We start from the raw sequence: 14858 nt of genomic DNA on the forward strand, positions 1-14858 counted from the left end.
ACTGGGGAAGAGCAGGGTGGTTTCAGAAGTGGTAGAGGATGTGTGGATTAGGTGTTTGCTTTGAAGAACGTATGTGAGAAATACTTAGAAAAACAGATGGATTTGTATGTAGCATTTATGGATCTGGAGAAGTTATATGATAAAAGTTGATAGAGATGCTCTGTGGAAGGTATTAAGAGTACATGGTGTGGGAGGTAAGTTGCTAGAAGCAGTGAACAGTTTTTATCGAGGATGTAAGGCATGTGCACAAGTAGGAAGAAAGCGACTGGTTCCCAGTGAATGTCAGTTTGCGGCAGGGGTGCATGATGTCTCTATTGTTGATTAATTTGTTTATGGATGGGGTTGTTAGGGAGATGAATGCAAGAGTTTTGGAGAGAGGGGCAAGTATGCAGTCTGTTGTCAGTGAGAGGGCTTGGAAAATTTTTAGTTGTTGTTCACTGATGATACAGCACTGGTGGCTGATTCAGGTGAGAAACTGCAGAAGTTGGTGACTGAGTTTGGTAAAGTGTGTGAAAGAAGAAAGCTGACAGTAAATGTAAATAAGAGCAAGGTTGTTAGGTTCAGTAGGGTTGAGGGACACATTAACTAGGTTTAATGGACAAAAATTGGAGGAGGTAAAGTGTTATAGACATATGGGAGCGGATTTAACAGCGGATGGAACCATGGAAGCGGAAGCAAGTCACAGGGTGGGGAAGGGGGCCAAGGTTCTGGGAGTGTTGAAGAATGTGTGGAAGGTGAGAACGTTATCTCAGAGAGCAAAAATTGGTATGTTTGAAGGAATAGTCGTTCCAACAATGTTGTGGTTGTGAGGCATGGGCTATAGATAGGGTTGTGCAGAGGAGGGTGGATGTGTTGGAAATGAGATTCTTGAGGAAAGTATGTGGTGTGAGGTGGTCTGATTGAGTAAGTAATGAAAGGGTAAGAGAGATGTGTGGTCATAAAAAGAGTGTGGTTGAGAAAGCAGAAGAGGGTGTATTGAAATGGTTTTGTCATATGGAGTGAATGGGTGAGGAAAGATTATCAAAGAGGATTGGTTCAATTAATTGACAGCACATCGACCCCAGTATACCACATTGCTCCCATTCACTCTATTCCTAAGTAGCACTAGGAAAAGACAACAAAGGCCACATTCATTCACACTCAGTCTTTAGCTGTCATGCGTAATGAACGGAAACCACAGCTCCCTTTCCACATCCAGGCCCAACAAAACTTTCCATGGTTTACCCCAGACGCTTCACATGCCCTGGTTCAATCCACTGACAGCATGTTGATCCTGATATACATCGTTTCATTTCACTATTCCTTGCACACCTTTCACCCTCCTGTATGTTCAGGCCCCGATTGCTCAAAATCTTTTCCACTCCATCCTTCCACCTCCAATTTGGTCTCCCTCTTCTCCTCGTTCCCTAAACCTCTGACACAAATATCCTCTTTGTCAATCTTTCCTCACCCATTTTCTCTATGTGACCAAACCATTTCAAAACACCCTCTTCTGCTCTCTCAACCACACTCTTTTTATTACCACATATCTCTCTTACCCTTTCATTACTTATATATTATATATTTATTTGCTTTGTCGCTGTCTCCCGCATTAGCGAGGTAGTGCAAGGAAACAGATGAAAGAATGGCCCAACCCACCCACATACACATGCATATACATACACGTCCACACACGCAAATATACATACCTATACATCTCAATGTTTTTTTTTTTTTTTTTTTTTTTTTTTTTTTTTTTATACTTTGTCGCTGTCTCCCGCGTTTGCGAGGTAGCGCAAGGAAACAGACGAAAGAAATGGCCCAACCCCCCCCATACACATGTACATACACACGTCCACACACGCAAATATACATACCCACACAGCCCTCCACGGCCCACCCCGGACGCTCCACATGCCCTGATTCAATCCACTGACAGCACGTCAACCCCTGTATACCACATCGCTCCAATTCACTCTATTCCTTGCCCTCCTTTCACCCTCCTGCATGTTCAGGCCCCGATCACACAAAATCCTTTTCACTCCATCTTTCCACCTCCAATTTGGTCTCCCTCTTCTCCTCGTTCCCTTCACCTCCGACACATATATCCTCTTGGTCAATCTTTCCTCACTCATTCTCTCCATGTGCCCAAACCATTTCAAAACACCCTCTTCTGCTCTCTCAACCACGCTCTTTTTATTTCCACACATCTCTCTTACCCTTACGTTACTTACTCGATCAAACCACCTCACACCACACATTGTCCTCAAACATCTCATTTCCAGCACATCCATCCTCCTGCGCACAACTCTATCCATAGCCCACGCCTCGCAACCATACAACATTGTTGGAACTACTATTCCTTCAAACATACCCATTTTTGCTTTCCGGGATAATGTTCTCGACTTCCACACATTTTTCAAGGCTCCCAAAATTTTCGCTCCCTCCCCCACCCTATGATCCACTTCCGCTTCCATGGTTCCATCCGCTGACAGATCCACTCCCAGATATCTAAAACACTTCACTTCCTCCAGTTTTTCTCCATTCAAACTCACCTCCCAATTGACTTGACCCTCAACCCTACTGTACCTAATAACCTTGCTCTTATTCACATTTACTCTTAACTTTCTTCTTCCACACACTTTACCAAACTCAGTCACCAGCTTCTGCAGTTTCTCACATGAATCAGCCACCAGCGCTGTATCATCAGCGAACAACAACTGACTCACTTCCCAAGCTCTCTCATCCCCAACAGACTTCATACTTGCCCCTCTTTCCAAAACTCTTGCATTCACCTCCCTAACAACCCCATCCATAAACAAATTAAACAACCATGGAGACATCACACACCCCTGCCGCAATCCTACATTCACTGAGAACCAATCACTTTCCTCTCTTCCTACACGTACACACGCCTTACATCCTCGATAAAAACTTTTCACTGCTTCTAACAACTTGCCTCCCACACCATATATTCTTAATACCTTCCACAGAGCATCTCTATCAACTCTATCATATGCCTTCTCCAGATCCATAAATGCTACATACAAATCCATTTGCTTTTCTAAGTATTTCTCACATACATTCTTCAAAGCAAACACCTGATCCACACATCCTCTACCACTTCTGAAACCACACTGCTCTTCCCCAATCTGATGCTCTGTACATGCCTTCACCCTCTCAATCAATACCCTCCCATATAATTTACCAGGAATACTCAACAAACTTATACCTCTGTAATTTGAGCACTCACTCTTATCCCCTTTGCCTTTGTACAATGGCACTATGCACGCATTCCGCCAATCCTCAGGCACCTCACCATGAGTCATACATACATTAAACAACCTTACCAACCAGTCAACAATACAGTCACCCCCTTTTTTAATAAATTCCACTGCAATACCATCCAAACCTGCTGCCTTGCCGGCTTTCATCTTCCGCAAAGCTTTTACTACCTCTTCTCTGTTTACCAAATCATTTTCCTTAACCCTCTCACTTTGCACACCACCTCGACCCAAACACCCTATATCTGCCACTCTGTCATCAGACACATTCAACAAACCTTCAAAATACTCATTCCATCTCCTTCTCACATCACCACTACTTGTTATCACCTCCCCATTTACGCCCTTCACTGAAGTTCCCATTTGCTCCCTTGTCTTACGCACCCTATTTACCTCCTTCCAGAACATCTTTTTATTCTCCCTAAAATTTACTGATAGTCTCTCACCCCAACTCTCATTTGCCCTTTTTTTCACCTCTTGCACCTTTCTCTTGACCTCCTGTCTCTTTCTTTTATACTTCTCCCACTCAATTGCATTCTTTCCCTGCAAAAATCGTCCAAATGCCTCTCTCTTCTCTTTCACTAATACTCTTACTTCTTCATCCCACCACTCACTACCCTTTCTAAACAGCCCACCTCCCACTCTTCTCATGCCACAAGCATCTTTTGCGCAATCCATCACTGATTCCCTAAATACATCCCATTCCTCCCCCACTCCCCTTACTTCCATTGTTCTCACCTTTTTCCATTCTGTACACAGTCTCTCCTGATACTTCTTCACACAGGTCTCCTTCCCAAGCTCACTTACTCTCACCACCTTCTTCACCCCAACATTCACTCTTCTTTTCTGAAAACCCATACTAATCTTCACCTTAGCCTCCACAAGATAATGATCAGACATCCCTCCCGTTGCACCTCTCAGCACATTGACATCCAAAAGTCTCTCTTTCGCAATGTATACATATATATACACACACAGACATATACATATATACAAATGTACATGATTCATAGTCTGCCTTTATTCATTCCCATCACCACCTCGCCACACATGGAATAACCAACCCCCTCCCCCTCATGTGTGCAAGGTAGCGCTAGGAAAGACAACAAAGGCCCCATTCGTTCACACTCAGTCTCTAGCTGTCAAGTAATAATGCACCGAAACCACAGCTCACTTTCCACATCCAGGCCCCACAGAACTTTCCATGGTTTACCCCAGACGCTTCACATGCCCTGGTTCAATCCATCGACAGCACGTCGACCCCGGTATACCACATCGTTCCAATTCACTCTATTCCTTGCACGCCTTTCACCCTCCTGCATGTTCAAGCCCCGATCACTCAAAATCTTTTTCACTCCATCTTTCCACCTCCAATTTGGTCTCCCACTTCTCCTCGTTCCCTCCACCTCTGACACATATATCCTCTTGGTCAATCTTTCCTCACACATTCTCTCCACGTGACCAAACCATTTCAAAACACCCTCCTCTGCTCCCTCAATCACACTCTTTTTATTACCACACATCACATTTCTCTTACCCTTACATTACTTACTCGATCAAACCACCTCACACCACATATTGTCCTCAAACATCTCATTTCCAGCACATCCACTTTCCTGCACACAACTCTATCCATAGCCCATGCCTTGCAACCATACAACATTATTGAAACCACTATTCCTTCAAACATACCCATTTTTGCTTTCCGAGATAATGTTCTCGATTCCCACACATTCTTCAAGGCTCCCAGAATTTTCGTCCCCTCCCCCACCCTATGATTCACTTCTGCTTCCATGGTTCCATCCACAGCCAAATCCACTCCCAGATATCTACAAGACTTCACTTCCTCCAGTTTTTCTCCATTCAAACTTACCTCCCAATTGACTTGACCTTCAACCCTACTGTATCTTGCTCTTATTCACATTTACTCTCAACTTTCTTCTTTCACACACTTTACCAAACTCAGTCACCAGCTTCTGCAGTTTCTCACATGAATCAGCCATCAGCGCTGTATCATCAGCGAACAACAACTGACTCACTTCCTATGCTCTCTCATCCACAACAGACTGCATACTTGCCCCGCTTTCCAAAACTCTTGCATTCACCTCCCTAACAACCCCATCCATAAACAAATCAAACAACCATGGAGACATCACACACCCCTGCAGCAAACCTACATTCACTGAGAACCAATCACTTTCCTCTCTTCCTACACGTACACATGCCTTACAACCTCGATAAAAACTTTTCACTGCTTCTAACAACTTGCCTCCCACACCATATATTCTTAATACCTTCCACATAGCATCTCTATTAACTCTATCATATGCCTTCTCCAGATCCATAAATGCTACATACAAATCCATTAGCTTTTCTAAGTATTTCTCACATACATTCTTCAAAGCAAACACCTGATCCACACATCCTCTACCACTTCTGAAACCACACTGCTCTTCCCCAGTCTGATGCTCTGTACATGCCTTCACCCTCTCAATCAATACCCTCCCATATAATTTACCAGGAATACCCAACTTATACCTCTGTAATCTGAGCACTCACTCTTATCCCCTTTGCCTTTGTACAATGGCACTATGCAAGCATTTCGCCAATCCTCAGGCACCTCACAATGAATCATACATACATTAAATAACCTTACCAACCAGTCAACAATACAGTCACCCCCTTTTTCAATAAATTCCACTGCAATACCATCCAAACCTGCTGCCTTGCCGGCTTTCATCTTCCGCAAAGCTTTTACTACCTCTTCTCTGTTTACCAAATCATTTTCCCTAACCCTCTCAATTTGCATACCACCTCGACCAAAACACCCTATATCTGCCACTCTATCATCAAACACATTCAATAAACCTTCAAAATACTCACTCCATCTCCTTCTCACATCACCACTACTTGTTATCACCTCCCCATTAGCCCCTTTCACTGAAGTTCCCATTTGCTGCCTTGTCTTATGCACTTTATTTACCTCCTTCCAAAACATCTTTTTATTCTCCCTAAAATTTAATGATACTCTCTCACCCCAACTCTCATTTGCCCTCTTTTTCACCTCTTGCACCTTTCTCTTGACCTCCTGTCTCTTTCTTTTATACATCTCCCACTCATTTGCATTTTTTCCCTGCAAAAATCATCCAAATGCCTCTCTCTTCTCTTTCACTAATAATCTTACTTCTTCATCCCACCACTCACTACCCTTTCTAATCAACCCACCTACCACGCTTCTCATGCCACAAGCATCGTTTGTGCAAGCCATCACTGCTTCCCTAAATACATCCCATTCCTCCCCCACTCCCCTTACCTCCTTTGCTCTCACCTTTTTCCATTCTGTACTCAGTCTCTCCTTGTACTTCCTTACACAAGTCTCCTTCCCAAGCTCACTTACTCTCACCACTTTCTTCACCCCAACATTCTCTCTTCTTTTCTGAAAACCTCTACAAATCTTCACCTTCGCCTCCACAAGATAACGATCAGACATCCCTCCAGTTGCACCTCTCAGCACATTTACATCCAAAAGTCTCTCTTTCGCGTGCCTATCAATTAACACGTAATCCAATACTGCTCTCTGGCCATCTCTCCTATTTACATACGTATACTTATGTATATCTCTCTTTTTAAACCAGGTATTCCCAATCACCAGTCCTTTTTCAGCACATAAATCTAAAAGCTCTTCACCATTTCCATTTACAACACTGAAGACCCCATGTATACCAATTATTCCCTCAACTGCCACATTACTCACCTTTGCATTCAAATCACCCATCACTATAACCCGGTCTCGTGCATCAAAACCACTAACACACTCATTCAGCTGCTCCCAAAACACTTGCCTCTCATGATCTTTCTTCTCATGCCCAGGTGTATATGCACCAATAATCACCCATCTCTCTCCATCAACTTTCAGTTTTACCCATATCAATCTAGAATTTACTTTCTTACACTCTATCGCATACTCCCACCACTCCTGTTTCAGAAGTAGTGCTACTCCTTCCCTTGCTCTTGTCCTCTCACTAACCCCTGACTTTACTCTCAAGACATTCCCAAACCACTCTTCCCCTATACCCTTGAGCTTCATTTCACTCAGAGCCAAAACATCCAGGTTCCTTTCCTCAAACATACTACCTATCTCTCCTTTTTCCTCATCTTGGTTACATCCACACACATTTAGACACCCCAATCTGAGCCTTCACGGAGGATGAGCACTCCCCGCGTGACTCCTTCTTCTGTTTCCCCTTTTAGAAAGTTAAAATACAAGGAGGGGAGGGTTTCTAGCCCCCCGCTCTCGTCCCCTTTAGTCACCTTCTACGACACATGAGGAATGCGTGGGAAGTATTCTTTCTCCCCTATCCCCAGGGATAAAAGTGATATAAGTGCTTACTTATATGAGGGTATATTAGTGTACATGGGGTGTTCATTGTTGTAAATGGAAATGGTGAAGAGCTTGTGGATTTGCATGTTGAAAAAGGACTGGCGATTGGGGATACCTGGTTTGAAAAGAAAGACATATACATATATATAAGTATGTGAGTAGGAGAGGTGGCCAGAGGGTGTTACTGGATTCTCTGTTAATTGATAGGTGTGTAAAAGAGACTTTTGGATGTTAATGGGCTGAGAGGGGCAACTGGGGGGATTTCTGATGACTATCTTGTGGAGGCAAAGGTGAAGATTTGTAGAGGTTTTCAGAAAAGAAGAGAGTGGTGAGGGTAAGTGAGCATGGAAAAGAGACTTGTGTGAGGAAATACCAGGAGAAATTGAGTGCAGAATGGCAAAAGGTGAGAGCAAATGACGTAAAAAGGAGAGGGGGAGGAATGGGATGTATTTAGGGAAGCAGCGATGGTTTGTGCTAAAGACGCATGTGGTATGATAAAGGTGGAAGGTGGGCAAATTAGAAAGGGTAGTGAATCGTGGAATGAAGAAGTAAGATTGTTAGTGGAAGAGAAGAGAGAGGTGTTTGGATGATTTCTGCAGGGAAATAGAGCAAATAACTGGGAGAGGTATAAAAGAAAGCAGCAGAAGGTTAAAAGAAAGGGGCAAGAGGTGAAAAAGAGGGCAAATGAAAGTTGGGGAGAGAGAGTATCATTAAATTTTAGGTAGAATAAAAAGATGTTTTAGAAGGGGGTAAATAAAGTGCGTAAGACAAGAGAACAAATGGGAACGTCAGTGAAGGGGCAAGTGGGGAGGTAATAACAAGAAATGATGAAGTGAGAAGGAGATGGAGTGAATATTTTGAAGGTTTCTTGAATATGTTTGATGAAAGAGTGGCAGATATAGGGTGTTTTGGTCGGGGTGGTGTGTGAAGTGAGAGGGTCAGGAAGAATGGTTTGGTAAATATAGGGGAGGTAGTAAAAGCTTTGTGGAAGATGAAAACCGGCAAAGCGGCGGGTTTGGATGGTACTGCAGTGGAATTTATAAAAAAAAAAAGAAAGGGGGTGACTGTGTTGTTGATTGGTTGGTAAGGATATTCCATGTATGTATGGATCATGGTGAAGTGCCTGAGAATTAGCAGAATGGATGCATAGTGCCACTGTACAAAGGCAAAGGGGATAAAGGTGAGTGTTCAAATTACAGAGGCATAAGTTTGTTGAGTATTCCTGGGAAATTATATGGGAGGGTATTGATTGAGAGGGTGAAGGCATGTACTGAGCATCAGATTGGGGAAGAGCAGTGCAGTTTCAGAAGTGGTAGAGGATGTGTGGATCAGGTGTTTGCTTTGAAAAATGTATGTGAGAAATACTTAGAAAAACAAGTGGGTTTTTATGTAACATTTATGGATCTGGAGAAGGCATATGATATAGTGGATATAGATGCTTTGTGTAAGATTTTAAGAGTATATGGAGTGGGAGGTAATTTGCTAGAAGCAGTGAAAAGTTTTTACCAAGGATGTAAGGCATATGTATGAGTAGGAAGAGAGGAAAGTGACTGGTTCCCAGTGAATGTCGGTTTGTGGTAGGGGTGCATGATGTCTCAATGGTTGTTTAATTTCTTTATGGATGGGGTGGTTAGGGAGGTGAAAGCAAGGTTTTGGAGAGAGGGGCAAGTATGCAGTCTGTTGTGGATGAGTGGGCTTGGGAAGTGAGTCAGTTGTTGTTTGCTGATGATACAGCGTTGGTGGCTATTCATGTGAGAAATTGCAGAAGTTGGTGACTGAGCTTGGTAAATTGTGTGACAGAAGAAAGTTGAGAGTAAATGTGAGTAAGAGCAAGGGTATTAGGTTCAGTAGGGTCGAGGAACAAGTCAATTGGTAGGTAAGTTTGAATGGAGGAAAAAATTAAAGGAAGTGAAGTGTTTTAGATATCTGGGAGTGGACTTAGCAGCGGATGGAACCATGGAAGCAGAGGTGAGTCACGGTAGGGGAGGGAGTGAAGGTTCTGGGAGCATTGAAGAATGTATGGAAGGTGAGAACGTTATCTTGGAGAGCAAAATTGGGTATGTTTAAAGGAATAGTGGTTCCAACAATGTTATATAGTTGTGAGGCATGGGCTACAGATAGGGTTGTGTGGAGGAGGGTGGATGTGTTGGAAATGAAATGTTTGAGGACACTATGTGGTGTGAGGTGGTTTGACAGAATAAGTAATGAAAGGGTAAGAGAGATGTGTAGTAATAGAAAGAGTGTGGTTTAGAGAGCAGAAGAGGGTGTGTTGAAACAGTTTGGAAACATGGAGAGAATGAGTGAGGAAAGATTGACAAAGAGGATATATTGTGTCAGAAGTGGAGGGAAGAAGGAGAAGTGGGACACTAAATTGGAGGTGGAGGGATGGAGTGAAAAAGATTTTGAGTGATTGGGGCCTGAACATACAGGAGGGTAAAAGGAACGCAAGAAATAGAGTAAATTGGAACAATGTGGTATACCAGGGTCAACGTGCTGTCAGTGGATTGAACCAGGGCATGTGAAGCATCTGGGGTAAACCACGAATAGGTTTGTGGGGCCTGGATGTGGAAAGGGAGCTGTGATTTTGGTGCATTACACATGACAGCTAGAGACTGAGTGTGAATGAATGTGGCTTTTTTTTGTTAGTTTCTGGCACTGCCTCGCTGGGGGGATGCTGTTTCTTGTGTGGTGGGATGGCGATGGGAATGGACAAAGGCAGCACGTATGGATATGTACATGTGTATATATGTATATGTCTGCATATGTATATGGTGATATGTATTTGTATGTATATGTGCAGGTGAGGGCATTTATGTGTATACATGCATATGTGGGTGGGTTTGGCCATTCCTTGTCTGTTTCCTTGCACTACCTCACTAACACGGGAGACAGCGATCGAATATAATATATAAAATAAATATTTATCTATTTATCTTATATTATATTTTGTCACTGTCACCCACATTAGTGAGATAGCGCAAGAAAACAGACAAAAGAATAGTCCAACCCACCCACATACACATGTATATACATACACGCACATATACATACCTATACATTTCAACATATACATACATGTACTTACACAGACATATACATATATACATATGTACATGTTCATACTTGCTGCCTTCATCCATTCTTATCGCCACCCCGCCACACATGAAATGATATCCCCTAACCCCACGCGTGTGCGAGGTAGCGCTAGGAAAAGACAAAAAAGGCCACATTCATTTACACTCAGTCTCCAGCTGTCATGTGTAATGCACCGAAACCATAACTCCCTTTCCACATCTAGGCCCCACAGACCTTTTTATGGTTTACCCAAGAACACTTCACATGCCCTGGTTCAATTCACTGACAGCACATCGACCCCAGTATACTACATCATTCCAATTCACTCTATTCCTTGCATACCTTTCACCCTCATGTATGTTCAGGCCCCAATCGCTCATCTTTTTCACTCCATCCTTCCACCTCCAATTTGGTCTCCCACTTCTCCTCGTTCCCTCCACCTCTGACACATATATCCTCTCGGTCAATCTTTCCTCACTCATTTTCTCCATGTTTCCAAACCATTTCAATACACCTCTTCTGCTCCCTCAACCACACTCTTTTTATTACCACACATCTCTCTTACCCTTTCATTACTTACTCGATCAAACCACCTCACACCACATATTGTCCACAAACATCTCATTTCCAACACATCCAACCTCCTTTACACAACCCTATCTATAGCCCATGCCTAGCAAACATATAACATTGTTGGAACCACTATTTCTTCAAACATACCCACTTTTGCTCTCCGAGATAATGTTCTCGCCTTCCACACATTCTTCAACGCTCCCAGAACCTTCGCCCCCTCCCCAGCCCTATGACTCACTTCTGCTTCCATAGTTCCATCTGCTGCTAAATCCACTGACAGATATCTAAAACACTTCACTTCCTCCAGTTTTTTCTCCATTCAAACTTACCTCCCAATTGATTTGTCCCTCAACCCTAATGAACCTTATAACCTTGCTCTTATTCACATTTACTCTCAGCTTTCTTCTTTCACACACTTTGCCAAACTCAGTCACCAGCTTCTGCAGTTTCTCAATTTAATCAGCCATCAGTACTGTATCATCAGCGAACAACAACTGACTCACTTCCAAAGCCCTCTCACTGACAACAAACTGCATACTTCCCTCTTTCTCCAAAACTCTTGCATTCAGCTCCCTAACAACCACATCCATGAACAAATAGAATAAATATATGTATGTGTGTGTGAATTTGAGTATAATCATGTGTACCTATTATCAAATGCATTGTACTTAAACTCACCTTCACTGCAGAGCTGTCTAGATATCATGACAGATGGTGTTGTCGTTTTGGCCTCCTTGCTGAATATTCCAATGAGTGATGGGTCTGTGGTGGTTGTTATATTAACTAAGGTCCTCCCTATGTCCTTAGATGTAGCTACAGCTATGCCTTCTGTAGGGACCATTACACTAGATGAGTCAGGGATTGATACAGTGTTTGTTGTCACTGAAGTTGTCTTCATGGTTGATGAAGATGTTGCTTGAGTTGTGGCATCAAATGTTGCCTGTGGAGGTACTGGTTGGTTTCCTGCCGTACTGTTGGCATTCGTTAACATAGAACCAAGATCAGAACTTGCTTTGAATATAGTGTCAAAATCAATCCCAAGGTCTGATGGATTGGGCTGATTAACCTGACTCTCTTCCTCCTTCCGAATATCCACCTCAGAACTGCTGTTAACAGTTGCTGAAGCTTGGTTAATACTCATCAATGGGGGCTTCTCTGTGACCTTGGTTAATTCTGTGAAAGTAGGTGGCATGGGTGTGGTAGTAGATGTGGTTCGTACAGGAGGTGGTGTCTTGTTAGCATAAATTGGATTACCTTCATATGACACTGCATGAACTGTAACTACATCCTTACTGAGGGTTTCTTCTTCTGCCTCATGAACAATGTTTTCAATTGCATCAGCTTTAGCTGCAGTTACAATCACAACAGGTTTCACAGGTTTCTCTGTAGATGTATCCCCTGTTCTGTTGCTATGTGTATCAACTGTCTTCTTGGGCACTTCACTTAAACTTTCGTTATGACCACTGATGTCAAATGCTGTTTCATTAGTTGCGATGTTGTGGGTATTCATTGTTTCAGCATTGGTAGGTAAGTCTGCATTGTTTTCTAAAGTTGTTTCCTGCATGTCAACATTCTGTGTAGCATTCCCAGCCACATTCACTTTTGAAGAATTTATGAATAATTCCTCTGATGGCATATCCATGCCATGCATACGAGCATCTCCAGGTGAGTCTCCTGGCCTAAGTGCTGAGAGATCCTGCATAACAGGTGCTTTGCCAACGGAAACATTAGTGAAAGCAATGATATCCTGTAGGCGTGTTCCAGGAGATACATAGATCTCTGGGAATAAGGAACTTGCATTTACAGAAGGATGCTCAGGAACTTGCTCTTTGGAGCCTATTTCAGGGGTTGGATCCCCTATGACTGTCATATTGATGCTTCCAGTTGTGTTGGTAGTTCCTTCAACAGTATGCTGCAGGGTGGTGGTATTTCTCCCTTCCATTTGTTTATTTTCTGTCTCATTTGTCTCTGTTACTATGGTATTATTCTGGCCATTAGTTACTGATTCTACAGTTGTAGTGTTTGTAGCCGTTTCATTTGTAGAAGTTATGTCTGTACCTTTGCCACCTAAAGCTCCTTCCTCCATAATAAAATCAGTGGTGTTTGTGACATTAGAAGTACTCTGAACAGGAACAGTTCCATCTTCAAATGTGTTCCCTGAATCTGTGAAAGTATAATTGACTTTTTTGCTGACCTCATCAGGCTCCAAGACCTCTGTAAATGTATGCTGATCAATCTCAGTATAGGTCGTGTCATTCACCTGGCTGTTGACTTTGGTAACTGTTTCTGTCCCTTCAATAATGACGGATGATTCATTGGTTTCTATACTAATACCTTCATGAGGAGGAAGAGAAGTGGTTGTGACTGTTTCATTTGTTTTAATATCAGTTGCTGTGTCAGTTGCATTGGCCACATCTCCCACTCCCTCAGTAGTACCCGTGGCATTAAATTTGGTATCAACAGCTGTTTTAGTAGCATTGATTGCATCCATAACTTCTTTGGCTGTGCTTGTGGTATTAACTTCAGCATCGGTAACTGCCTCAGTAGCATTTGTTGTACCCACCACTCCTTCTGTTGTTGAAGTAGTAATGTCAGTAATATTTCCAAAGACAACAGAACCAGATGCAGTACCATTTGCAGCTGTGAGAGTACCATTAATAGTAATGTTGAGTCCAGCAGCAGTACTGTGTTCTGGTTTAGATTTGGCATCATCTGAGTCTGCTGAGGTTGCATTGGATTCCTTAGCTTTTTCATCTGTGAGTGTTGGGGGCTTTTCAATCTCTGTCTCTGTCGTTTCCATCTTGATACTGACGAGGGTGGCACTTCCTTGAAATCTGTCGATTGCTTTGCTGAGATTTTCATTAACAGCAATCTCCGTTGTAGTAGAGGACGGCGTTGTGGTGGATTGGCCTGGGGAATAACAAAATAAGATCAGAAAATGTTTTCATTATTTATGCAATAGTTCATATTACCTATAATTGGTAAACATGATATTCATGAAATCTATATGAAGATCATATATGATTTTCAAGCCTTTTAACTGCATGTTTAAAATTCAAAGCATGTAATGTCTTCCTGAAGAGCATAAGCTGACATGGAAATCATGGAAACATGCATAATTTAAACAATAAAGGTAGTTAAGCAGGTTCAAGAGTATTACCACAAAAAACCTGCCAACTCAGGAATATCATAAATCATTGCTAAATGGATGATTATTCTTTTATAAGCAGAATTTAATTCACATGGGGTTCAATCAAATAAAAATTCTTATTAGTCCTGTGATATCTAGCATGTCTTGGGACAAAAAGTTCACTGTAGAATTACAAGATATGTCTGAAAGGGTATAAATCAGGTATCACATATTTTATTGATATAGGTTTGCATCTAAGTGAAGCAGCTGGAGATAATATAAAGAGTCCTCTTCAAAGATTTCATAATTAAATCACTTCACATTTTGTGGGGGACGATGCAACAGTTACTTCAGAGACATGAATACAAATTCTGCAATTTGATACAGCAAATATATGAATGGTGTGGTCACTTCCTTTATGCATCATCCAATATGA

At 42.3% G+C, this 14858-nt stretch overlaps 1 protein-coding gene across 4 annotated transcripts in view; it reads right to left on the reverse strand.

The window, feature by feature from the left end:
* LOC139749299 (uncharacterized) overlaps positions 1–14858 on the reverse strand; it is a 786860-nt gene that overhangs the window by 48387 nt on the left and 723615 nt on the right. For all 4 annotated transcript variants that reach the window (XM_071663045.1, XM_071663026.1, XM_071663039.1 and 1 more), the window contains one exon: positions 11971–14202. In XM_071663045.1, the coding sequence (XP_071519146.1) occupies positions 11971–14202 (2232 nt within the window). The remainder of the gene's footprint in view (positions 1–11970; positions 14203–14858) is intronic.

The sequence above is a fragment of the Panulirus ornatus genome, chromosome 1, assembly GCF_036320965.1.
Source record: "Panulirus ornatus isolate Po-2019 chromosome 1, ASM3632096v1, whole genome shotgun sequence".
Lineage (NCBI taxonomy): Eukaryota > Metazoa > Arthropoda > Malacostraca > Decapoda > Palinuridae > Panulirus > Panulirus ornatus.